This window comes from Eptesicus fuscus, chromosome 20, assembly GCF_027574615.1.
Source record: "Eptesicus fuscus isolate TK198812 chromosome 20, DD_ASM_mEF_20220401, whole genome shotgun sequence".
Taxonomy (NCBI): domain Eukaryota; kingdom Metazoa; phylum Chordata; class Mammalia; order Chiroptera; family Vespertilionidae; genus Eptesicus; species Eptesicus fuscus.
In genome coordinates, this window is record NC_072492.1 from 37,344,266 (window position 1) to 37,370,327 (window position 26,062).

The 26,062-nt window shown below is 52.8% G+C and overlaps 1 protein-coding gene across 1 annotated transcript; it reads left to right on the plus strand.

The window, feature by feature from the left end:
* Nucleotides 1–1,811: 1,811 nt before the first annotated feature.
* On the plus strand, nucleotides 1,812–19,769 carry DBF4B (DBF4 zinc finger B). Its single transcript, XM_054709420.1, has 14 exons — nucleotides 1,812–1,828; nucleotides 2,316–2,377; nucleotides 2,915–3,072; nucleotides 5,306–5,497; nucleotides 6,605–6,655; nucleotides 7,950–8,037; nucleotides 9,185–9,258; nucleotides 11,210–11,243; nucleotides 12,691–12,736; nucleotides 15,015–15,131; nucleotides 17,757–17,865; nucleotides 18,000–18,124; nucleotides 18,989–19,355; nucleotides 19,545–19,769. Exons 1-14 carry the CDS (start codon nucleotides 1,812–1,814, stop codon nucleotides 19,767–19,769), a joined length of 1,665 nt encoding a protein of 554 aa, XP_054565395.1.
* Nucleotides 19,770–26,062: the final 6,293 nt, after the last annotated feature.

The following is a 26,062-nucleotide window of genomic DNA, read 5'->3' on the forward strand; positions in this document are numbered from 1 at the left end:
AGCCAATCAACGATTCTCTGTCATCATTGATGGTTCTATCTCTCTCTCTCCCTCTCCCATCCTTTCTGAAATTAATAAAAAAATATATTTTTTAATGTTAAAAGAACATTCTGATTGTGCATGAAGAATGGATTATATTGGGGAGAGATAGGAAGCTACTCGAGAATAGAAGTAATGTTAGAAATTGACCCAGTACTTGGGACAAGAAATTATAGTGGCCTGGACTAGGGTAGTAGCAGTGGTCAAAAGATGTCCTTTGGAGTTGGTAGAACTTGTTTTTAGAGTGGGGGTGGGGATAAGGGAAAATACTGAAAGATAACTTCTAGGTTTGGGGTTTGAGCAACTGAGTGTGAAACATTTACAGAGATGGGGAAGGCTGGAAGGGGGCAGTGGAAAAAATGTTCTGTTTTGAACATGTTAAGAATGAGATGCCTATTAGGTATCCACGGGGAAATGTCCAATAGGCACTTGAATATATACGTCTAGAGATCAGGGGAGAGGTCAGAACTTGGGACAGAAATTCTGCGGGCATTAGCATAGGGCTGAAATGTAAGCCATGGAGTTGCATGAAGTCATCTAGACAGTGTTAATAGGGAAGAGAAGAGGGCCCAGGGCTAAGGGCTAAAGCCTTGGCTACTCCAACATTTCTAGGTGAAACAGTACCTTTGGATCCAGCAATGGAAATTGAGGAGGAGCCACTGAAGTAAGGTGAAAAAGGTAGAAATGGAAGCAAAAAGAAGAAAGTGTTCAAGAAGGAGGAGGAGTCCGTTTTGGTGTTCTAAAAGTCGGGTAAGATGAGAATACCAAAATAACCATAGCCTTTGGGACCATGGAAGTCACAGTTGACCTGCGTAAGTATAGTTTTCTAGGAGAGGTGAGGATCAAAGTCTAATTCGATGAGTTGGGGAAAAGATGGGAGGTGGGAAATGGAGACACCTCTTGTGAGAAATGTTTGGTTGGATGGGTAGGTAGAGAAAAGGTTAGGGAGTCAAAGATGGGAGGATGAAATGTGTATGAGAAATCTTCATTTAAACTGTACATGCCCGGTACGTGTTAGGCTTCTTTTATTATTTACCCTCGAACTCCTAGGGCTTTCAAAGTAGCTCGTGTGAAGGATCCAGCTAGGGCCCAGCTTGCTGGCTTATTAAAGCTCAGGGTATCTCCAGCCAATGATCAGACCAGAGGGAAAGCGGAAGAAAAACGAAGGGAGCTGGGAAGAAGTTACAGAGGTAAGGTTGTCCTCCCAGGGCCACCGTAGGGCAGTCTCAGCGCTATTATATTGTTCGAGGGGCGGAGCCGAGAGGAAATTTAAAACGAAGCGGCGGCGGCGGCGGCGGCGGCGCCTGGAGAATGGTACCTGCTGTGGCCGCAGGTCCACGCCGGGGCTCGGGGGCTGGGGATGAGCTCCTGGAGTCCGCGATGGTGACAGAGCAGCCTTGAAGAAGGAGCACGGGGGCCGGGGGAAGCCGAACATTTGGGGGACCCGGGAAAGGGTAAGGATGCCGGGTAAGGGCGAAGGGGTAAGAAGGGAAGCAAAAAGGGGTCCGAAGCGTTGTAGAGAGGCCCCACTAGCGTGGTTCCGTGGTTGAGCGTCCACCTCTGACCCAGGAGGTCACCGTTCGATCCCTGGTCGGGGCACATGCCCGGGTTGTGGGCTGGATCCCAGGAGGGGGCGTGCAAGAGGCAGCCGAGGGAAGATTCGCACCATTGATGTTTCTATCCCTCCCTCTCCTTCCCTCTCCGAAATCAATTTAAAAACGTATTTTTTAAAAAGAGTTGCAGAGAGGATAACGGGAAAGTGGAGCGGATAGATGCAGAAGCTGGGAAGGTAGCGGGGCCGGTGGACAGAGATCTGAAGGGGACGGAGGAGCTGAGGTTACCGTGGCCTGGAAGGTGTCTCCGGAGTTGAGATGGGATGTGGGTAGGGATGCAGTTGAGTCTGGCTATTCCTGGCACCCGCTTTGGGGGTTGTGGGGGTTTGGGAGGTGAGGTGGGGGTGGGGGGAGGGGATGGTGGAAGGTCGTAGGCTAGTGAAGGTGATTCAGCTGGGTTTTTGTTTGTTTTTAAACATTTTTATTGATTTTTCTTTTTTTCAGAGCGAGAGGAAGGGAGAGGGTGAAAGAAAGGAAACATCGATGTGAGCGGAAGGAACATCGATGGGCTGCCTCCTGCACGCCCCCTACCGGGGACCGAGCCCGCAACCTGGGCGTGTGCCCTGACTGGGAATCACCAGCGACCTCTCCGTGCACCAAAGGACACCCGACCTACTGAGCCACACAGGCCAGGGCTGCTTCAGCCGTTGTGTCCTTTTTCAGGGACCATTGCCTTGAGCTGGGGAGTTCAATGGCTGAGAGTAGGCTCTGGGCTCCGGACCTAGGTAGGTAACAGGTCAAAACAAGGGATGCAGGGTCAAATATGCCACTTCTGCCCCAGAGCCTCTTGGGAGGAAAAAGCCGAGAGATGTTAGCCCTGTTGGGGTTTTTAATGATTAGTGGGTGTGTGTGCGTGTTGTATGTGTTCATGGGTGTCATGGATCACTTAGGAATTCGCGGTAGAGGTCAAACACGAGCTTTCAGTCTGATATTATGAACAAGATTGGCAGACAGATGGGGAGTCATGGTTGAACAACCACGAATATTTAAACCCATATTCACGGTTGTTTTTACCATAAAATATTAAGTTTATCTTAAACACCCCCCACTCGGTTATCTACCTAGTCACTCCCCTCAGTACTCTCCTCCCCTCTCTTTTAGTATCATCTAGTTTTAGGGCTGGGATGTTACAGATACGCTGTTCGGATTTTGCCTTTTAAACAGTAATACACCACACAGAGGCTGTCGGTGAGAGCTGCTTGACTTACAGGACTCTCTCTCAGCTCACGCTTCTCACTGTGTTCTTCTTTGTTGTTTCCTAGGGGCTCAGCTGGGGGTTTCCAGTTGTCTGAAAAAACGCCAGAAGAGCTCGCCGGATGCGAGGAGGCAGCAGCCCTTTTCTGGAAAGTCCTTTTACTTGGATCTGCCTGCTGGCAAGACTCTCCAGTTTTTGACGGAGGCAATCCAGCAGCTGGGTGGGGTATGTCAAGTGCTTCTCTCCTGGGATCCCCGGGTTGTAGGGCAGGAGCCGGAGAAGGATTATACCTGTCTCCCAGGTATTTTCAGTGGTATTGCTACATTTTCCCAAAGCAATTTTCAGTATAAGCCACTTTTTTAAAATAAAGTTATTATTTTTCTTCTAATTAGGGAGGAAAAATAATCTGCTCATTCTAGAAATGTTAGAGAACATGGAACTGCTGCAAGTGACAACCATCATTTTGATGTATTTATTTTTTCCTGGAGTCTTTTTCTCTTTCTTTCATTTTCTTTCACAGCTTTATTGAGATACAGTTCACCCATTTAAAGTGAATAATTCAGTGGTTTGTGTTTTGTTTTGTTTTTTGTATAGTCACAGAGATGGCCAAGTGTGATTATACAGTCAACTTTAGAATATTTTCATCACCCTAAAAAAGAAACTCAGACCCATGTCAGTCACTCCCCATTTCCTCTCAATACCCCCAACCCTGAGTAACCTTTTATCTACTTCTGTAGTCTATCCTTTTTTTAATGCTTATTTTCTGTGTAGCTATGATCATAAATACATTTTTATTACCAACTTTTTGTTGGTACTTTCCTTAAAACATTAGCATTTTCCTATCATTATTGTCCCTCATATGCATTGTTTGTAATGAGAATATAATATTCTTTTTAAAAAATATATATATTTTATTGATATTTTAACAGAGAGGAAGGGAGAGAGATAGAGAGTTAGAAACATCGATGAGAGAGAAACATCAATCAGCTGCCCCCTGCACACACCCTTTTGGGGATGTGCCCGCAACCAAGGTACATGCCCTTGACCAGAATTGAACCTGGGACCCCTCAGTCCGCAGGCTGACACTCTATCACTGAGCCAAACTGGTTAGGGCTGAGAATATAATATTCTTTTGAGTAGATTGTTAATTTACTTAACTTACCCTATGGCCATTCAGATTATTTCTGAATCTGAGCTCTTACAAATAACACTGTGTGAACAACTGTGGGTAGAGAGCATTTGCTGCGTTCGAGTCCTTTAAAGTCTTTTTACAGCCGATGTGTGTCATGTGGTACTGTTAGTCAGGGTGGGCATGGGCAGCTCTTGTGTTTAGAAAATAGGATGATGGTGCTCGGCCCAAGAGCGGTGGGTCACTGGGGAAACTGCTTGAAGAGACTTAGAATGCAGAGACTCTTTGCTGTCAATCTAACAGAAACTTGGGGATGTAGAGACTCAGCAGTGGGGATGGACTGAATGACCATCATACACCCAAACTGGCCCCAAAATACATTTTGAACTTTTAGTCTTTCCTATCATTTAGCCTTTGCTATACAAAAAACAAATAAAACAGCCCAGGATTTGGCCTTAAAACAAGTTATTTCTCACTATTCTCTGGGTTGGCTTGGTGGTTTCTCTTGCAGCTACATTTGGCTGGAGGGTCAGCTGGGCTGGAAGGACCAAGTTGACCTCACTCACACATCTGGCAGTTGGTGCTGGCTGCCTCTGTGGCTTCTCACACGTATGAGAAGCTTCATACATGCATTGTATGAATGTATACTATCATGTGCACATACAGTCAGCTAGACCAGCCAGTGGTCTCGGGGTTTTCCCAGAAGGTGAAGGGAGAAGCTACAAGCCTCTTGTGGCCGAGGCTCTAGAACTCACACATATTATTGACACCATTGTATTGGACAACAGGAATCCTATTCAAGGGGATGAAGAATAGGCCTCTACCTCCTGACAGAAAGAACAGCAAAGTCACATTGCAAATGAGTGGGTACACTGGGATGGGAGGAATGTACCGCCATTAAACTATCTACCAGCCCTGGCCGGTTTGGCTCAGTGGATACAGTGTTGACCTGCGGACTGAAGGGTCTCGGGTTCAATTCCGGTCAAGGGCACGTACCTTGGTTGCAGGTTCCCTGGCCCCGGTTGGGGTTTGACATCGATGTTTCTCTCTCTCCCTCTCCCTTCCACTCTCTCTAAAAATCAATGGAAAAATATCCTCGGGTGAGGATAAAAGATAAATAAATATAGTTGTCTGGTATAAGCATTGCTACCCCAGCTTTTATATTTCAGGACGGTGTCTACTTGGGGCCCCAGTGCAGAGCTGCGTTTGGTCTATTTAAAGACATTGATTCCGAAACTTCTAGCAGCCAAGATTTCCTCTCCAGCCTCTCAGTATCGATGATTCCACATCTGCCTTTGGGTTTCAGCCACCTCTGTGATCTGGTTTCAGGTAATTGAGGGTTTTCTGAGCAAAGAAGTAAGTTACATCGTGTCCAGCCGCAGGGAGGCGAAGGCAGAGAGCAGTGGGACGAGCCACAGAGGCTGCTCCAGCTCCAGCCCCAGCGAGGTCAGAGTGGAAACTCCGTCCATGGCCGATCCAAAGGGCAGCCACACCAGGCCTTCACAGAAGCCCGTAGACTTGGTAAGAACCTCGTGGAGCCCTAGCCAGATTTTCTCAATGGGTAGAGCATCGGCCCTGCGGACTGAATTTCGCAGGTTCAATTCCGGTCAAGGGCACGTACCTCAGTTGCAGGCTCCATCCCCGGCACCGGACAGGGCACCGGTGGGAGGCAACCAATAGATGTGTCTCCCTTACATATTCATATAGGATAACCATTGCCCCACTCCATGGCTCTAGCATTTGATTTTGCCATATTACGGAAGGTAGACAGAGGTACTCCTTCAAGCCATAACATTTAAGATGTTTTAAAATTGTGGTAAAATGTACATAAAAATATGCCATTTTAACCATTTTTTTAAGTGTACAGTTCATTGGCATTAATTATATTCACCCTGTGGTGTAACCATCACCACTTTTTTGTTTCCAAAACATCACCCCAAACAGAAACTCTATAACCATTAAGCAATAGCTTCCCCTTTCCCTTCCCTACAATTCCTTTCTGTCTCTATGAATTTGCCCGTTTTAACTACCTCATATAAGTGGAATCACTGATATTTCTCCTTTTGTTTGTGGCTTATTTGACTTAGCATGTTTTCAAGGTTCATCCATGTTGTAGCATGGTTAAAATGGCAGCTCCAGTGTTGAGCGTCTGCCCCCTGGTGGTCAGTGCACATCATAGCGACCAGTCGGACGGTCGGCCACTTAGCATATTAGCCTTTTATATAGATAGGTAGATTGTCCCTTTTTATGGGACTGCAGAATCAGGGGTTCAGAAACAATAGGAGGGTCCTCTGAACCAGAGAGGGCTTGTTCGAATTGGCCTACACTTATCTGTGGAGAGTGCAGAGGCCCTTAAAGGGAAGTCTTAGAACATTTGTAACACTTGGATCCCTGGTGAAGTCAAAATGTCCTTCTCCACCAGGGTCCAGGCCACCGCTACCCATGGATGATCTGAACTTGGGTGTGGCTCTACCTTTACCTCCAAAAGGTTCTAGGCTCTCATTCCGGCCACTCCTGAGCTGTGGTTGCTCCCAGTTTCCCAAGACATGACTCCTGGCCAGCACCTGTGTAAATATCTGTTTTTGCACAGGTGGTTTATATAACATCTCTCATTGCTCTTCCTGTCAGGTACCTATGAGCAGAGGGAAGGAGCTACTGCAGAAGGCCATCAGAAATCAGGTGAGCTGAGGGTCCCAAGGTTCTTCTGAATTACAAATGACCCTCAAACAACACAGGCTTGAACTATACAGATCCACTTATATGTAGGCTTTTATTTATTTATTTATTTTTTTTTCAGTAAATACCTGTATTGTTTTTGATTCATGGTTGGGAGTGCACAGGTGTGAGTGGCCAACTGTATTAATTGATCTATGCCATTTTATATAGGGTGCTTGAGTATCTGGATTTTGGTATCTGTGGGAAGTCATGGAACCAATCCCCAATGAATACCAAGGGATGAGTTTTTGGAGAGTCAAAAGTTAAGTGTGGATTTTCAACTACACAGGGGTCAGAACCCCTTATTGCTGCATTGTTCAAGGGCCAACTCTACTAACACAAAACACCCAACCTATGAGATGTATTGTTGTTTCCTTCTTACAAATGAAGAAGTGGAGCTCAGAGAAGTTAAGTAATTTGTCTAGACTCTAGAGTCACCTAGGGTGTCAGTGGTAGAGCCAGGATTTGACTCCTTGATTTTTCCGACTCAGAGTCTACCAAGAGAATCTTGGAGGGATGCTGTGGGATGTGAAGCTAGACTTTGTAAACCTATTTTCTTAAAGATTTTTAAAAATTATTTATTGACTTTAGAGATAGAGGAAAGGTGGGAAGGGGAGAGAGAAACAAACATTGATTTATTATTCCACTTATTTATGCATTCATTGGTTGACTCTTGTATGTGCCCTGACCAGGGATCGAACCCACAACCTTGGCATATCGAGACAATGCTCTAATGAACTGAGCTACCCAGCCAGGGCCAGACCATAAACCTTTTACAAAGTATCTGTTTATACCTTTTGTGAGAACCCAGAACCATTCAAGTTAAGTGGCAGGAGAGGAATTAATTAACGTGATCTTGTGAGAGGAGTCATTAAAGTGACATGAGGATGGATGCATTGGCTGTGATGAGGGAGGGTGATGTCAGATTTGGGCAGCAGGGCAGGAAAAGTGTGGCCAGCATAGCTTCCTGCTAGATGATGGTGATGGTCACCGGTATTTATTACTTACTGTGAGCTTTCTTCACAGAGGCCCTCCCAACAAGCCGCTCTCTTATAAGCATGTGTTCCTTCCTGGTCACAAGGTGGCCGGGGCAGCGTGTGCGGGTAGACCAGCAATCCATCCCGTCCAGATGTGGCCAGCCCACATGGAGGGTTGGTGTCCAGAGCCCCCAGAAGCCAGGACCACCTGTCCCCGTAGTGTTCAGGCCCCGTGGCGGCTCCTGCTCCTGCCCCTGCCTGACTCTGCTTCGTCTTTCCAGGGGAGCAGCAGCGGAGGAGGCAGCGGGAGCCCCAGCAGCCTCCTGACCAATGCCCGCTCCTGGGGAGTGAAGATTCTGCATGTGGACGGTACCATTTCTGCCCAGGGCTCCTACGGAGGGCAGAGTTGGTGACTGACTGGGAATGTCTGCTTTGAGAGGGATCGGAGTTGTAAGCTGGCTGGCAGCCAGGCATGCTCAGTTACCGTGTTGATCCACAAAGGTGGGAGGGTGTGGAGATCAGCTGTAACAACAGCAGAGTGGATGTACGAGAAGGTGCTATCCTGTTTAACCCACTCAACAGCACGCCTCAAGCTAACGGAGTAATCTTGTTTTACAAATAAGGAAATAACCCTAATATCCATGACCACTCACCGGGTATTTACTCCGTGCTAGGAGTTACCTCATTTAATCCTCACCACAGCCCTCTGCCTAGTGCACTGACGCGAAGATTGAGCCTTAGGGGATTAAGTACACTATCCATAGTCTCACCAGGAGTGAGTAGTGTGATCCACATTCCAGCCTGGTTTGGCCCAACTACACCTCACGTTCTTTCTTTTCTATGGGGTTGCCTCACACCTGTTTGCAGGTGGTGATAAGTTTGCACCAGAACAGCGGTCCTGAGTGGGCTGGCAGTGACTGGCCCTCACACCCAGCTCCACTGCGTATTGGCTTTCCTCTGACCCTTGAAGGGGACTGGTCCAGACCCAGCCTGAGATCTGCCAGAGAGACAGAAAATCAATCAACTGCCCTGGCCGGTGCTCAGTGGTTAGAGCGTCAGCCCACGGACCCAAGAGTCGCGGGTTTGATTCTGGGTCAAGGGCATATACCTTGGTTGCAGGCTGGATCCCTGGCCCCAGTTGGGGCATATGCGGGAGGCAACCAATTGATGTGTCTCTCTCACATCGATGTTTCTCTCTCTCCTCCCTCCTCCCCCCCTCCACCCTCTAAGAAATAAAATCAATAAACATATTCTCCTCGGGTGAGGATTTTAAGAAAAGGAGCCGTATTCAGTGCTACAAAAGAGCATGAAGCCAGGTTAGGTCCTTTTCCAGGGATAGAGGACCCAGCCATTTCTTTTATCGGCAGGTGCAAAGGTGACATGTAGCCAGAAGGTGGCAGGCCAGGCTGGTGTGACCCAATGTGCCAGGCCTGGTGAGACTAGCCCCCAGGAAGGGGCTCTGCTGGGGAAATGAGGAGTGGAACCCTTGAGCCACGGCCCTCTGTTTTCTCCACAGAAATGATGATGCAGGTGCAGCAGCTCTCTCTAGATGCTCTATGTGTGAAGAAACAAGGGCCCAAGAAGCCAGAGGTAGGTCATCCTGCTGAACTGAAGGGAAATGGACGGTTTGCAAGCTGTTGACAGCTTTAGTAAATCTATGGCCCACCCAAGCCATCTGTTCCTGGCCATTCTGGAAAAGTAAGAGGAGTGCAGCCTCTCGGTTAGCTCATCCCTGGGGTGCTTGGCCTGCAGATCCCCTGTGACACACTAGGCATTCAGTGCCGCCTGGCCAGCCTGCCTTTCTGGGGACGTCTCTTAGCCTGGGAATGAGCCTACAGATAGCATGGGTGGGGGCAGGGGTGGCAGGTGTGGTTTGAAATAGCTGCCACAGTCCAAATTCTGGTTTGGCTTTTCCTTCCTTTGCTGGAGTTAGAACTGTGTGGGTCATATCCAGAGAGCCCGGACTAACTTAAAGCCACAGAGCTTTGACCCGGCCAGAATCTGAGGAAGGACGAGGCCCTGCAGGTCCACTCGGGGCCTGGCACCAGGAGCAGGACCAAGAGCAGTAGAAAACCACATGCACACCCAATGGAGCACTCGGCCTCAGCGCCCCTTGCCCTGCACCCTCTGGTCTAGGCATCCTGAGAAGCAAAATAGATGGTCAATAGATTTGCATTGTCGTAATTGGAAAAGGTATATGGTGAAAGTCTCTCCAACTTCTGTTCCCCAGCCACCGCCCTCCGTGAGATAAGCCGTGTGAACAGTTCGCCAGGTGTCCTTCCAGGACTCTGTGCATGTGCAGCAAAAATTCTCCCCTTTGCCCTAACTGGTTTGGGCAAAATAGAGCATCGGCCTGCGGACTGAAGGGTCCCAGGTTCGATTCCGGTCAAGGGCATGTACCTTGGTTGGGGGCACATTCTCAGTAGGGGATGTGGGGAAGGCAGCTGATCGATGTTTTTCTCTCATCGATGTTTCTAACTCTATCCCTCTCCCTTCCTCTCTGTAAAAAATCAATAAAATATATATTTTTAAAAATTCTCCCTTTTATGCAAATGCACAGTGTTTTTACTTGGCTTTGTTCACTTAATAATCTGTTGTGTAGATGCTTGGGAGTCTTTTGGAGTGAGTTCTGGGCACAGTCTGCTGATATGTGAGGGGATGTGGAAGGCTACTTTGGGTGTCTTTGCCTGGATGTGTGGCCTGGAGGAGGGTTTGCAGTCATGGATTCACTGGCTCTCGCATCTTGCCCCATCCCCAACCCTAAGTGATTTCTTGTTTTTTCCATTTAGTTTTTAATATTAGCTTTGTTTGACCTTGGCCTAAATGTTGGTTTTGACCACCAGTCGGGGGGCACAGGAAAGCAAAAGGCATTTCTTCACCCTTGTTCTGGAAGCTGACCTGGAATGGCAGCATGCCTGGATGGCCTGGATTTACCTACCAGCTGCCATTTATTTATTTATTTATTTATTTATTTATTTATTATTTATTTATTATTTTTTATTTCAGAGAGGAAGGGAAAGAGAGATAGAATCATCAATGATGAGAGAGAATCATTGATTGGCTACCTCCTGCATGTCCCCTACGGGGGATCGAGCCCACAACCCAGGCATATGCCCTGACCGGGAATTGAACCGGGATATCCTCTCCTGGTTCATAGGTCGGTGCTCAAGCACTGAGCCACACCGGCTGGGCAGCTGCCATTTATTGAGCACCTGCTCTGTGTCAGGTCTGTTACCTGCCCCTGCCCATTTGTGCCACATCCAAGGAGGGGGTGCGTGCTCCTCACATCACAGGCCTCGGGGGCTCCACAGCGCTTGCTGTTGCTCCGGCCTGCGTTCCCTCCACAAAGTCAGCTTGAGATTCGCACACAATGCTCACCACTCGTTGTGTCCCTGGGGAGGCGGAGGGAGCCATTGTACTCGGGTCAGTTCTAGCTCAGAACCCAGCTGACAACAGGAAGCAAAGTGGGGCAGACTCACAGCGACTCAGCTCACCAGCCCGGTTCCCCGACCCCCTTAACCTATTTTCCCTTTCCATTTAGGGAACGTGTCCCGCAGCGTCAAGAACACGGAAAGGTCAGTGTGGAAGCTGTTCCCCATCTAATTGCAGTCCCTCCCTTCCTAAATGCTTCCCTGCGACTCCCTCTGTGGCAGCATCTGCTCACTTTTCTGCGGCAGGAAGCAAGTCCAGGTTGTGTGGTCCCATCGTGTTTCCAGGGCCGGGGCTTTGGAGAGGGCAGTGGCAGAAGAGGGGCATCCATGAGCAAATCTAGAGCTGCTGGGCCGGGGCCTCTCCTGAGAGCCAGGACCCCATGCGGTCACGCTGGCTCCTGCGTCCTCTGGCTGTTCCTGGCCATCCGTTGAAGTTCCACATCCTTTTCCTTCTGATTCAGTTTGGAGTGGGCAGTTGAACAGCTGCCTGCCACTTTCAGAAATGCCAACTCCCTGAAATTGACAAACAGGCAGATTGACAGGCCCGGCTCCCAGCTCCTCTTGGACAGCAGGAGAGATTCTCCTGGATGTTTCTCCCAGAGATGCTCTTTAAGTGGCATTTATTCGTGCACAAGCAGGAGCTAAGAAAAGTCACTTGGCACCTCTCGTGCTCGAAATTCAAGGAAACCTGTGGGGGAATTGGTTTTAATAACTGTCTCAGTTAATTAGACGAGGACTCGCCCCGAAAGAAGTAATTACCGGGAGAAAGGCAGCTTTTTTTGCTTGGGCGCTGGTGGCCTCTTCGAACGGGTCTAGAAGCTGTGAGGTGCCAGCCTCTGGAGATTTGGTGGCTGTTAGTTCTGCCCAGGCTTCCAGCCCCTTGGACAGGACTTCTGGTCACCGTGGGAGGGTAGAACGGGTTCTCGATGCCCGCAAGATTTGGTGCCCTGTGAGGCTAACTAGCCAGGAGGGGATGAATCTCTAGATTAACTGACTCCAAATTTGTCCTCCCAGAACCCCTTTGCCCTATTTTGTTCGTGAACCAGATTTCACCTTTGATGTTTTTTTTAACCATCCTTCTGCTAAGATCTCTAAACACTCTTCAGTTCTCTCCCTCTCTGCTCCTCCCCGCCCCCTCCCCCGCCCCAAAATGAACCAGGGTCCTCATGGGGAATTCCGCTGGGAGTGTTCGCAGGCCCCTCAGGATTGTGACCCAGGGAGGAAAGGTCTGGGAAGCAGCGTTTAGCAGAAAGCAGCCGGGGCTGGGTCTCCCCCGCTCAGCGCGGTTTCTGGTGGTCAGTTACCGTCTCCAGGACCCACATGCAGGAGGCTCCTCTATCCTGGGAGGGAGGGCATGCCTAGGCCCCCGGGCACCCTGCAGCCTCTGCCCCCAATCGTGGAACTCTTTCTCCCAGGGCGGAGGCGGGAAGAGGTGGGAGTGGCTGCCTCGCACCGTGGGGCAGCACGTGTTCCAGCTCTGAGAGGCCCGTAGGCTTTGGCAGGGCCTTGCCTCTCCGCACTTCCTGTGTGTGCCGCGCGGGCCCTGCACGGGAGCAGACAGATGGCTAATGTGTGCCCTCTTCCTTCCCAGTGGCCAGACTGAAGTCACCGTTCCTCAAAATTGAAGATGAGAGCAGGTGAGTGGGGCCTCCTCCCCCTCCCCTCACCCCCACCAGGCCCACACGGAGGCCGGGTCCCACGCTGGCGTGGGGTCATGGAGCCCCTCAGCCCTGCACCCGTGTCTTCCCAGAAGCCACTTTCTCCCGTCGTGGAGAAGTCTCGCACAGACCAGGGGGGCCCTCTGAGGGCAGCTGGCACTCCCCCTGGTGTGAGTCGGAGGTCAGTGATCCTGTGTGTGAATTACCTCCTCCTGATGCTCTGCTTTTATGATCTCATTTGCTCCTAGGTGTATGCTGACACTTCCGTCGAATGGTTGTTAGACCCAGGGCAGGGCTGGTGCAGTCATCTCGGCGGAAGTGAGGGTGCTGGGGGGGGGGGTGCTGGGATTCCCGTGCACTTGAAACCCTTCTGTTTTGCTGTGCAGGGCCCTCTCCTGGCACGTGCCATCTCATGACAGCTCTCAGTGGGAGAGAGTCCCTCCTCTTCCTAGTGGGGAAACTGAGGTCAGAGATATCCACGTTACTAATGAGCCTTAGCTGAGGCTCGGCTCCAGGTGTCCTAACTGTCCCATCCGGCACCCTCTCCACTCTGCCCTGTCCACCACTGGGGCCCCTTTTTACCTGGAGCAGGAGAGTCCATTGATGATAACCTGATGAGCTGTGAGCCACCTGGGTTATCGCTGACTCTTCAGTAAGTCTAGATCAGTGGTCGGCAAACTCATTAGTCAACAGAGCCAAATATCAACAGGACAACGATTGAAATCTCTTTTGAGAGCCAAATTTTTAAAACTTAAACTTCTTCTAACGCCACTTCTTCAAAACAGACTCGCCCAGGCCGTGGTATTTTGTGGAAGAGCCACACTCAAGGGGCCAAAGAGCCGCATGTGGCTCGCGAGCCACAGTTTGCCGACCACGGTACTAGATCAAAGTCCACGTGACTCTATAATTCTCTCAAAAGAAAAGGGTTTTGAAAAAAGAAAAGGCTCATCTGGACCTGGGACCGGAATTTTCGGGGCCCCTCAGCCACATGCAGGGCAGCTGGAGACCCAGCCCTGAGAGCCTGGCACGCCTGCCCATCCTCCCGGTGGGCCTGAATCCCTTCTCGGCCCCTGCACACAGCACAGACGTGGCTTTGGTGGCCCAGAAGTGAGTGGAAAGAACATAGGGATGGCAATGAGGCGCTATCCTGTCCGGTTCCGGTGGGATGGGGTCCATGTCTGTCAGTCCCAGCCCCTTCACAAGCAGTTAAATATCCGTCGTCATGACTCATACACGGCAGCTGAGAGACACTGGCAATGCCTCAGGATCTCTCCCCGCACATGGCAGGCACAGGTGATGCCGCTGTCGCTGGAGGGGGTACACGCACTTGCGTGCCCCTAGCATCAGAGGCAACAGAGGAGATCCAGGCGGAGCTGAGGTTTCTTGTGATTCTTTTTATGTGCCGTTCTGAATCAGGTGCTCTTCAAAGCCTGGTAGCCTTTCCAGCCTCAGCATCCCAGCCTCCTAAGCAGGAACAGAACAACTTTGAAGAGAAAGAAATGGGGTACCAGGGCTGTGGAGGGCACCCTTTTCCCTTTAAGGGTCCAAGAAGTCTGTTCACTCTTGAGGCCACAGGGCTCTCACTGGACCACCCAGGGAACCATGGCCTGCACTCACCCCGGAGCACAGGCCAGGGCACCAAACTCGGGGTGCCCGCAGTTATGTCACGGGGTTTGCTGAGTGTCCACACATGATCCGATCTGGCTCTGAGCTGGAATGTGGGCAACCTGAGGCAGACCACCAAGCCACCCGGCGTGGGTCTGACTCCGGAACCCGCACTGGCCTCCTTTCTGTTCAGAACTCTCCCCTGCAGAGGGTGCCGAGGACCCGCCCAGGGCAAGTGCTGCTCTTAGGGGAGCAGGGACCTCACTGCCGTGGTTCAAACATCCTGCCGTTTAGATTCTGTGAGGCTGGAGTCCCCCAGGACTGTTCTAGGGTCGAGAGATGTGGCTTCCGGTCTGATGTTGGCCACATACTGGCTGTGAGCTCTTGGGCGAGTTCCTGAACCTTTTGTGCTTCATTTACCCCACTTGTTCCACTCAGCTCAGAGCTCAGGGGGTGGCTGTAGCATTCAGGTGAGGCAGTAGGAAGTAGACAGGGAGAGCATAAGGCTGATGAGAACTTTGTTCTAGAACCTAAAAGATGCGCGGGTGAGAGTCCACTTTATCGGGATTGGAACTCCAGGGAGTTGGGCTGGCACCCCTCCCTCGCCCTTTCTTTCCCACTATAGTCAACGTGGAAGTTTTCTGTGTTTCAGGAAGTTTCGTCCTTTCCACCATCAGTTTAAATCCTTTCCTGAAATTTCTTTTCTGGGACCCAAAGACGCAAGTCCCTTTGAGGCCCTGACGCTCCCGGGCAGCTCGCGCCATACCAGGTGGGTCTTTCTGGTTCCTGATTAACAGGGCTGGTGACAGGCCAAGGTCCTTCCCCTCGGGGGCCTGCGGCTCAGGTTTGGGAATGGCCAGGTGTCAGCTCCTTAGGCGAAGTCTATTCTGGGAACTTGGCCCAGAGAAGAGAGACACGAGGAGTGTTCATCCGTTTTATTTGGTGTTCTCCGACCCTACTGAAGAATTTGACTGGTGTCCAGAGGACAATAGGCTGGTTTCTGAAACTCAAATCTGTAGACCACCTTCCATCAGAGTCCCCTGAGGTCCCATTAAAAATGGTTTCTGGACCCCACTTCACACCTACAGAATCACAGTCTCTGATTATGGAGCCCCAAAAGCTGCATCCTCGCGAGCTCCCTGGGCGATCTGATACACATCGAAGTGGCTTACAGGCTCATTGGTATTCCTGCTCTGCAGATGTGTGACCTGAGCCTCACTGACCAGAGTGCAGGAGGAATGCGGCTTGGTGCCTGGACTAGGTGCCTTCTCGGACCCTTTTCATTTCTGGGCCACAGAGTTGTTAGTTCATAGACCAGGAGAACAGGACAGAGCAGACTCAGCCGAGAGGACCCAGGGCCGAGGAGAGCCTGCAGGTCCCACCAGCACACAAAGGAGGTAGTGCACATGGGAGGAAAAACAGAACGGAATGTGGCCGTAGGCAGAGGGGAGGAAGAAAAGAAGGAGCTGAGGTGAAGTTCAGATGCCCTTCACATCTTTCCTAAAAGGCGCAAGGGATACCAGAGAGAGCCAGCCAGGGGGCTGCGGGCTGGGGCTGGTAGGTGGTGCTAGACCTGAGATGGCCTGGGAATCGAAGAGCCGCCGAGAGACTGGTAAAAGGAAGATGGTGAACAATGAAACTTTGGTACCTGCACATGAGAAACAGAGGGAGGGCTTTGGCCAGGGTTCCGTGTGTGTGTGTGTGTGAAATCTGGGAGGAAATGTTTGATTTTTTTTTTTTTTAATTTAAAAATGATTGTTTTGGCCCTGGCCAGGTGGCTCAGTTGATTGGAATATCATCCCAGACACCAAAATGTTTCAGGTTTAATTCCCAATCAGAGCACGTATGGGAGGCAACCAATCAGTCTCCCGCTCTCTCTCTTTCTCCCTTTCTCCCTTTCTCTCTCTAAACATATCCTTAGGTGAGGATTAAAAAATAAAAGATTATTTTGGTTCAAAATTCAAGCATTACAAAGGGTTTAGAGTAAAACGTCTCCCCCAGCCGTCCTCTAATCTCCGGATCGTGGGTCTCTCTCCAGAGATGGCTTCCGTACACAGAAGTACATCGTGTCGTTGGTTCCCTCGTCTTACCTAAGGAGCAGCATAGTATTTGCTGTGCTCGGTCTTGCTTTGGCCACTACTTCCTATTAGTACCTAAGCAGCATCCTTATTCCCTTTTATGGCTGTAGTGAATAGTCTTGTTAAAGAAAATTTGATTGTTTAAGTATATTTGCAGAATAAATTCCTAAAAGTGGAAATGCTGGGTCAAAGGGTACCTGCATTTATAATTTTGATAAATGCGACCAAATTGCTTTACCTGGAGATGATGCCAGTAACCGCTCTGACGCCCACCCGCCCTGGAGGGAGCCTGTTTCCACATCCCCGTGGCTAACACTGAGAGCTGTCAGGCCTATTGATTTACGCCAATCTGATAGATTAAAGACTGTTATCTCGGTGTAATTAGAATTTTCATTTTTTCTCATTATGAATGAGGTTCAATCTGTTTTGTTTGATCATTTGAATTTCTTTGTGTGCATCTTCTGCATGTCATTTGTCCATTTCTCTATTCAGTTATTAATTACTTTCTTACGGATTTGTAAGGAGCCCCTCATATAGCAGGGAAATGAGCCCTTTGCTATATTGTTAGTTATAAATAACACGGCCCCCACATCCCCCAGTTTGTGGGTTGTCTTTTAACTTTGCTTATTTTCTGCTGTGCATACATTTTTTAAAATTTGCATGTAGTTAAATTTATCAGTTTTTTCCTATGTTTCCTGGGTTTTGTGTCATACTTAGAAAGTCCTTAAAGGGGAGTATTTTAGATTAGTTGAGTTTGCCCATAGCAATGCCCCAGAGGCCGTTAGAAAAACGGGACTGAAATTCAGACAAGGAGTCAGGTTTGAGAAAGAGATTTGAAAGTCCTCAGTTAAGATGGCAGCTGTGCAAGGGACAAGTAAGCATGAGGGACAGACCGAGTCCGGGGACATTTAAGGTGGAGGAGGTCAGAGGCAGTACAGACCCCTTGTTACTGCTGAGGCCTGTCCCCTTCCATTTTTAGGTCAAATGAACGAGGGTTTGGGTATGAGCACAGAGCTGGAACTGTTCTTCCAAGAATTCTCGCTGTCAGCCGCCACCACCCGTTCTCACCTGTGGTTTGAGATGTGTGGGCGGAGAAGGACAGAGCTAGGACAGGGTGCCCATGGGAGGTCTCATCTTCCTCGTCGCCTCTCCTGCCACCCTTGGACAAGTGGTGCTAAGTGTAGGCAGGCCTGCCTGCGCCTGCCCAGCTCCGTGGCAGTTTCAGTTCATCTCTCTGGCCTGGGCTCCAGGCCCTGGAGCAAGTTTTGCTCTGAGGGCCCCAGCAGTGACCCCTTTCCCCCCTGTACCCTCCCCAGAGGACGCAAGGACCGAGAGCCACGCCCACGATCAGCCACCCGCACCGTGCCCAGGAGGAAGAAAGGTTACTGCGAGTGCTGCCAGCAGGCCTTTGAGGAGCTCCATGGGGTGAGCCCCTTCCCTAAGCAGTTGCTTCCCAGGCTGTTCTGAGAGCCATTCCTGCCCAGTCTCTCCCTGGTGCGGCGGGGAGGTCTGCTGGCATCCTACCCCTGTCCAATGCCTGTGCCTCCTCACCCCGACAGCATCTCCAGAGTGCCCAGCACCAGGGCTTTGCCCTAGAAGCCCGCCCGTACGCAGAAGTCGATCGGATCATCGCCCAGCTCAGCCACAGCTTTGCGGAGATCCCCTTCCCCGCCAGCCTCCCCAGGTGAGCGCAGCGCTGCCGCCCTGCCAGGGGCCCAGGGCCGGGGGCATGGCTCCACCCTCACTCAATCCTCTGCTGCTGCCTCTCTAGGTGGGAAGGAACCTCAGTGGGTGACAGCATGGGCCAGGCTATGCTGTTTCTCTTTCCTCACCTTTCTTTCCAATCATCTTCTATTTTGTTTACTTTAGAAGTGAGTGGGTGGGAGAGACTTCCATGTGTGTTTAGCCAGTTGGGTTGGAGCCAGACCAGAGGGCGGCTCCCTTCCTGACGCGTGAGCCTTGCCTCCGCTGTGGCGGCCGCGAGAGCGTTCAGCAGGCACACTCCTGGTCACGGCTGGTCCTGTGCCTGGTGGCCTTCTAGAAGTGTGGAGGGGGGACGCTGGGTGGGTGAAGAGCAAGGTCTTTCTGCCTCTAGAAGTTACCCCCAGAAAGGGATTGCAGGGGGTTCAGTGGAATTCCAGGGTTCTCTGAGCTTCCACCAAGGAAGCTCAGCCCAAGTCTCCACCTCAGCCACTTCCTGGGCCCAGCTTGGACGGCCAGGCTCTGCGCTGCCTCCTCTGGCCGCCAAAGGGCACAGCCTCCTCTGGGAAGTTAGTAAATGGAACAGCCTCTAACTTCAGGCCATCCCTGACCACAGGCCACAGAGCCAGGAGAGGTGCAGACAGCACTGGCCACTGCTGCCGGTCAGACCCAACGAGCGAGTGTTTCATGGGGCCCCAGAGTGGGCAGGTCTCTTCAGCACCCTAAACCCCAGCAGGGTAGCACCATGCATGCCCCGCCCTGCCCTCAGCCCGGCCCGGGAGGACCCCAGCTTACTGCCTGATTTGGAATGGAGCCTGTGGCCCACAGGGTATGTCTTTCCCCACAGGCAGCCAGGCTCTCCGGCTTCGGATCATGACCCTCTGTCTCCTGAGACTGTGCCTCCCAGCCAGCCCTCCTATGGCGGGGCAGCATCTCCCAGGAGGAGGAAGGAAGACGACCACCAGGCCCCTAGCATCCACGAACAGGATGGGCTGGTGGGCGGCAGGAAGTCACCAGCTGAACGTGTGGGGGGCGGTGAGATGCTCGGACCAGTAGCAAGCTGCCGAGACCTGGGGGGCTCCGTTGATGTTGTTGTGGACCCCCCAGGGACAGTGCTGTCCAGAAGCCCTACTTCTCGGTGCCTCCTGACCAGCTCTGACTTTGCGGACCTCTCCTCTGGCCCAGACCCGGCACGTGTCGGCCACAAGCGGAAGGTTCGGTTCCCCAGTGGCAATGCCGAGAAGAGGCCAGGGGTCTTCTGGCCACAAGCCTCACTCTGTGTCTCAAGAGCCCTCAGCCCCTGTGGCACCAGGACAACCGATGGCAGACATCTCTTCTCCCTTCCCCTCCCAGGCCCTGAGTCCAGGCCTCTGACCTCCCCCCTGCCCTTGTGCTACCCACAGACCAGCCTCTCCCTCCCAGACCCCTTCCCCTGGCAGCCCTCAGACAGGCCAGCAGAGCTCTGGGCCACACAGCCCCCCTGGCCTGGAGGAGGATATTCCCCGGGATCTGAGCGTTCTGAGTGTGTGGCCCCTGGCCCCAGCTCACAGCAGACGGACCGGCTTCCCAGCTGCTCGGCAGCTCCGGGCCAGCTGTCCGCCCACCTGCACTCAGCTGCAGGCACGTAACCCCCAGGGGGCCTGCAGAGAGCAAGCTACCTCCCCCTCCCTCTGCCTGCCAGTGGGGGAGCCGGCCTCTCCCAGCCCCCTGCCTCCCTGTGTCCCAGCACCAGCAGCAAACTGCTCCTGTGAGTCCCCGGGGGCACGCAGCTCTTCACGGGGCCGGACAGCTCCCAACTCGAGGGCCAGGTGCACAGATAGAAGTTGTACCTCTGCTGACGGCTGCTCACCCAGCCAGGGCAGCCCAGATACACCGAGGAGCAGCGCCCAGGGCCTCGCTGATGGAGCCAGAGGAGCCTGAAGCCTGGCCTTTGAAGTCCAAGTGAACAGCTGTTGTCATGGCCAAGTGTAGGGTGGACAGATCGAGTCCTCCCACCCACCCAGGCTTCAGGTAGAACCAAGCGAGTCAGCTTGAGGGCTGCCCTCTCTTACCCAGATCTCCAACCATGTTCCTGAGCGGGCAGTGATCTGTGATGGTCATAGCCAGCTGCCCACTTGCCAGGAGGCAGAGGCAAGGTTGGCACAGGAAGGGATCACAAAGAAGCTGGAGCCGCAGGAACCCTGGCCTGGCTTCCTGCCCCTCCGCAGAGCCCGGGGCAGGTGTTCCCCACCCCCACCCCCCTCCTTTCTCACAAGCATGTGGCTCTCTCCTGCTTTCCAAAATGCCTGTTTGTGTCCCCTCCCCCGGCACCCCACGCTGTGCACACAGATCTCAGGAACATATGAAGCAGAGGAGGGGCTCGGCGGCTGCACTCACAGCTCCCGCCCTGCACGCAGAGTGGGCCCATCACGGACCTTTCCCCCGAGCCCCGGATACGGCCAGATGCCCCTCCGGGGACAGACCCCTCCTGGCTCTTCCCCGCCTCAGTCTGGGCTGCCCACCCGGGGTTCTGCTCCAGGGTCAGTGGTTCACCTGCCAACTTCTCCATCACCTACTTCCCTCCTCCCCGAGGACCTCCCCCCATTTCTTTTCAGCCGAGCCATTAATCTGGAGATGGGGATGCGTTTGCTATCGATTTTTTGGCCACATTTTTTTTTTTTTATCACATTTTGTACTGTGGTTCTTCTCACCCTTCTCTGCTTCTGTGTGTGTCTCTTTAAATGCTGGAGCTACCAGAAGCCTGGTGCTATTCTGTTCTCATTTTGGAGGAAGAAGTGGGGGCCTAGCTGCGGGTGAGGACCTGAGTTGTTAGTTTGGAAATAGAGCAAGTGTGTGTGCAACCCTCCCAGAGGTCATGTTTGGCCTTTTTATGCCATTCCTGTTAAATTTCACAATTAATCTTGATTCAGGAACTGTAAATAAATTTTTTAATAAATAGCTGAGAGATGGGGCTGGAGAACAGTATTGGGCCTTTGCCCTCCAGCGACCTGAGGCAGGGCTGAGGGCCCAGTTGATGGGGACAGAGTAACTGGCTGGCAGGACAGGAGCCTCCTGCAAGCGAGAGAGCCTGTGAGGGCCACCCTCCCCAGAGGCCTAGCCCCCAAGGGCTGAGGGCAGGTGGGCCTGCGTCTGTCGAGTCTCAGGGTCACTCACTTGGCTCTGCTGTTCTCTGCGTGGTGGCCTGTAGAGGGTACGCTCAGCACCCCCTCCCAGGGAACCTCTGCTCTGCCGAGGACCCTGCTAAGGGCCCTCTCCCCTTCCCCTTCCCGGGGCCTAGACAACAGCTTCCTGTGGTTCCTGACGTGACACACGGGGATGCCTCGTCCCCCACGATACAGCCTCCCTGGGTGAGAGGTTCCCCCACCTCTTTCTCAGACCATACGTCCACGTGCTGCTTATTCCAAGACACCAGGTTCTGACACCCTTGTCACCATCTGCCCAGGGCCTCACATCCAACTGTGTGACTTTCCCCTCCCATCTCACCGCTTGTGACCTTGGATATCGCATCTCAACCAGGTCAGGCCCCAAGGCTACATCGCACCGTAGCTGTCTCTGTTCTGGCCTCCAGGATATAACTGTAGAGGGGACCCAGGACAGAAGGGTGTTTGACATATGGGGCCCCTCAGTGGCTCCTTGACATGGGGACTTAAAGCCTCCTACTCCCTCATCCTCCTCTCAGAGGAAGCAGTGTCCCCACCCCCGAGTCAGGCCAACCCTGCATCCACCCCACCCCTGCTGGCCTTGTCCATGTCCTCCTCCGAGTCCCCAGCTCTCCTTCCCTCCCCTGAAAGCTCCGGCCTGGAAAACACTCGCATTGATCCAGTAGCTCGAGGAAGGAATGCTCCCTCCTGTTCTCTGGCTACCTCCTTGGTCTATAGCCATAGCCGCCTCCTCTCCCCTCCCTCCCCCTCCAGGCCTCCATCATGGAAGCACCGCTGGGATGGTCCATTCCAAAGTCACTGGGGAACCTAGTTACCAAAGTCAGGTTTCTTCTCTCCTTTCCCATTTTCTTGAAACCTGGCTCCCCCATTCCTAGCAGCCCCAGATTAGCCTGGTCGCCCTTCCTCTCCAGCCTCCCCCTCTTTACTACGTGCACAGGCTGAGATGTCTGCCCCGAGTCAGTCAGCTCATTAGAGCCCTCCAGCCCTCACTGCTTCCCCAGAGAAGGGTCTGGGATCCTTGTCCTTACCTGTAGACACGGGCTCTTTCACTTGAAGTTATGACCTGAATGCGTAGCTCTGGCCTTGACCTGAATTCTAATCTTCACCTGGGCTGGGTGGGAAGGCAGATCTTGCCAACACCCCAACTCACACTGACTTTGGGCAAGTTCCTTCACTATAAGCCTGTTTCCTTATCCAAGAGGGGCTGGGAGGACATGATTTCAAGGGTCCTTCCTTCCAGTCCCTCACACCCCTCCCATCCTGCTGCCAACACAGACCCACTTACCTGGTAACTCATTCCTGGTCCAAGACTGGCTCCCTTTCCCCCTGTCCTGTCTTTCCTGGCATTCGCTAACACCTGCCCCCTCGGCCGGCCACTACAACCAATCCCAGGTCCTCGTATTCACTCTCTCTGCTGACTGTCCTCACACCCACCCAGCTTCCTGGTATTCTCTGCATGCCCCCTCCCCCTCCGCCCGGACCCCATCCAGGCAGGCTGATCCGCTTGTGTCTGACCATAGTGAGTCTTTTGCTCTTGGTCTCTGACCTGGGATGCCCCTCTCTTCAAGTTTATATTCCATATTCTCTATGAACCCTGTAGTGTAAGCCTTCAGGCCACAGAGTTCTGAGTTCAAATGTGGATCCTGCCACTCTGTGACCTTTGGCAAACTCCTGAACTCAGTTTTCTTAGTTGGGAAATGGAGGTAATAGTAGTTGCTGCCTCACTAGGAAGTCACAAGAATTAAGTCAGATGTGATTGTGAGGTACTGGGCCAGAGCTTGGCACACTGCGAACACTCAGTAAACTGACATTACCACCACCTGCACACACACCTGTGAGCTCCTGGACATTTCAATAGCGTTCATTTTCACTAATCTCCCACCTTGGATGGCTCTCTGACTCGCATCCTCATCTCCAGGGTAAATCTGTGGATGAAGCTGCTTAGGGCTCTGAGTCACCTCCTACCGGGGTCCCTGCTTTCTGATGGGTGGTTTCCCAGAACTCTAGGAGGATCCCTGAGGTGGGAGAGGAAACCTGCACACCCTCCCCATAGCACGTCGGGCCCTCGGGCATGACTACCCTTGTGCCACTATGAAGCTCTCAAAGGATGGGTGTCCCCCAGGATTTTGGCACCCTGGATGCCTCCAACTCCCTGAGGCAAGAGCTGCAGAGACTAAAGAAGGGAGCCAGTCAGAAAACGGGGGGGGGGGGGGCATGAGGCCCCCTCGGAGGAATATTCAGTCACCAAGACTTTGGTGGAAAGGGCAGACACTGCTGGCATCTGGGTGAAAACAATGAATTCCCTGTCCCAAGACTGGGCGTTTCTGCTGCTCTCCACCCCCCAGTACCACGTCACCAGGCATAGTCTCTCCATGCTCTGGGTAGAGAGGGCCCCTAGGTCCCCAAGCCATAAAGGAATCCCTTGGGTCCTGGACTTTCTCCTTGGCACCTAAGGTCAACATGGATGGTGCGAACCCCTTCTGTGCACCAGGCACTGGAGGATAAATTAATCCCCCAGCTCGAGTCCCCCAGCCTCTCTGAGGCTCATCAGTTCACTGTGAAGGAGGGCTTTTCACAGATAAGGCGATTGAGACTCAAAGAGGTTGGGGGACTTGATGTCACACAGCCATAACCAGGATTGCAATCCCAGCCCCCTTGCCTGGTGTGATCTCTGCTATCGGCCCCACGGACTGGGCTCAGGGTCTGAACATCCTCCGTGAGCAGGAATCACCACCCATCGCTTTGCCCCAGGACTGAGGCAGCTGAATCCCCACCCCCCCACCCCTTACCTGCAGCTGCTAGACTAGCTAGGTCTTGGCTCCACATCAACCCAGCGTGGCCCCGTGCAGAAAAACTGGAGGGAAGAACTGGCTATAGGCAGGAAGAACTAGGAGAAGGAGGCCCCAGAACTCCGCGTAGTGGGGCCTAAGGGAGGTCGGGACCACAGCCTAACAGCTTCCTCAGCAGGAGTGACCCTGAGGGTGACAGCAGACAAACAGTGACCGCCAACCTCTACTTTCCGGAGTTCCCAGGCCTTCTCTTGGGAGAAACAGGCAGAGGGGCAAAGGGAGCCCGCCATTGTGGTGGGGTTGGGATCCCTCCCCCCCGGACCCCTGGTCTGGTGCGTGAGGGAATTGCATCAGGCTTCCAGCTTGGGAGAGGCACGCGCTTGTGGCAGAGCTGACATGGAAGACAAGATGGGGGGCCTCGGGCTGAGGAATGGGATGTGGTCAGATGAGGGCCAAGATGCCCAGCTGGACCTGCTTCGAGCTGGGAACTCAGGAAGATAAGGAACTCTCGGGGGCCAAGGACCATAAGATTGAGCCTCCACTGGAGCTGGCCCAGAATGCCAGAGAGAAGTCACTCTGGGGGTCCAGGAAGGTCTCCCCAACAAGAAGTCCAAGGAACCCGGGACACAAATGGTAGGAACGTGCCTCAGTCTTGGAGGCCCAGACCACAGATTGGGCTTGTGTGTGGTCCTGGGCGTGTTGAAGGAGGGGATCCAGACTCCCCCACGCCCAGGGTCCTCCATTGTGAAATGGCAAACGCACCTATCCTTTCGGGAGGCACATCGGATCAGGGCTTACTGACTTGGCCCTGGAACATGGCACAGGTGGGGCAGGACAGATTCACCCTGATGCTGTGTGGGGGGAGGAGGGAGGGGAACAGAAGGAGCAGAGGGACCAGTCTCCTCTAGATCCAAGGTAAAAGGCAGAGGTGGGGATAGAGGGGGCCAGAGAGGAGTGGGGCCCTGGAGTATGGAATGCACCTCTCTGACCAGCTAGTTATATGACTTTGGGAAGCTCCAGCAGCCTCTTGGAGCCTCAGTTTCCCCATCTGTAAAATGAGGAACACAACCTCTCCCTCCTGGGTAATTGTCAGGGAATGTCACATAGTAGGTCCTCATCTCTGAGAGCCCCCTCAGCCCTAAGAGGTTCCCAGAGTGAAGGAACAATTGTCTCAGCCTTCCTGAGCTTCTGGGTCTGGAGTGGCAGGTGGTCGGAAGGGGAGAGTCACCCGTTCCCAGCATTGATGTCAGTGCCTCCCGGGAAATCGCCTTCTCACCTCTCCTGAGCCTAAAATAGAATGAGGGGGGCTGTCACCAGCCGCAGGCAGCTCCCCCATTCCTGGTGGAGGCCCTGGTCCTCAGGAAAGCAGAGGACCCAGGAAGGGGTTCCCTGCCTCCACTCCTATTCCTCGGTGACCTGTGGCCTCCCAGGGTGGGTTCCAGGAGTCTCTGGCTTTGGGCACAAGGTCAGAGCTGGGGGGGGCCTCACCAGGGGTACCCACTTCCACCACCACTACCTCATCTCAGTCTCTGGCTCCTGGGATCCCTAGCAGTGGTCAGAGATCCCAGCCCCCAGTCAGCGACCCATGTTGCCCAGGGACCCAGTCGCTGGGCTGGGGTGCAGGGCAGTTCCAGTGGTAGGTTGGTAGGGCAGGTGGTTTGCAGGCGAGGCAACCTGGTCTCGCTAGAGAAGGAAAGCTGGGGGGCTCCACAGGTATCTTCTGCTCCTCAAAGATTTGGGCTGACGAGGGAGGGGCAGAAATGGGGCATGATAGCAGCATGGGAATGACCTGGCTAGTTAATAGGATGTTTAGGGGGAAGGACTGCAATGCCCTGTGTGGGGGACTCGGGAGGCTGGGGGCAGGGAGGCGGGGGGCAATCTGTCCTCGTGGCTCAGTGACAGCAAATCCTGAAGCCCTCCTGGAGGCCGGGTCACCTCTGACCAGGAAAAGGGGTCTGTGGGTGGGAAGGG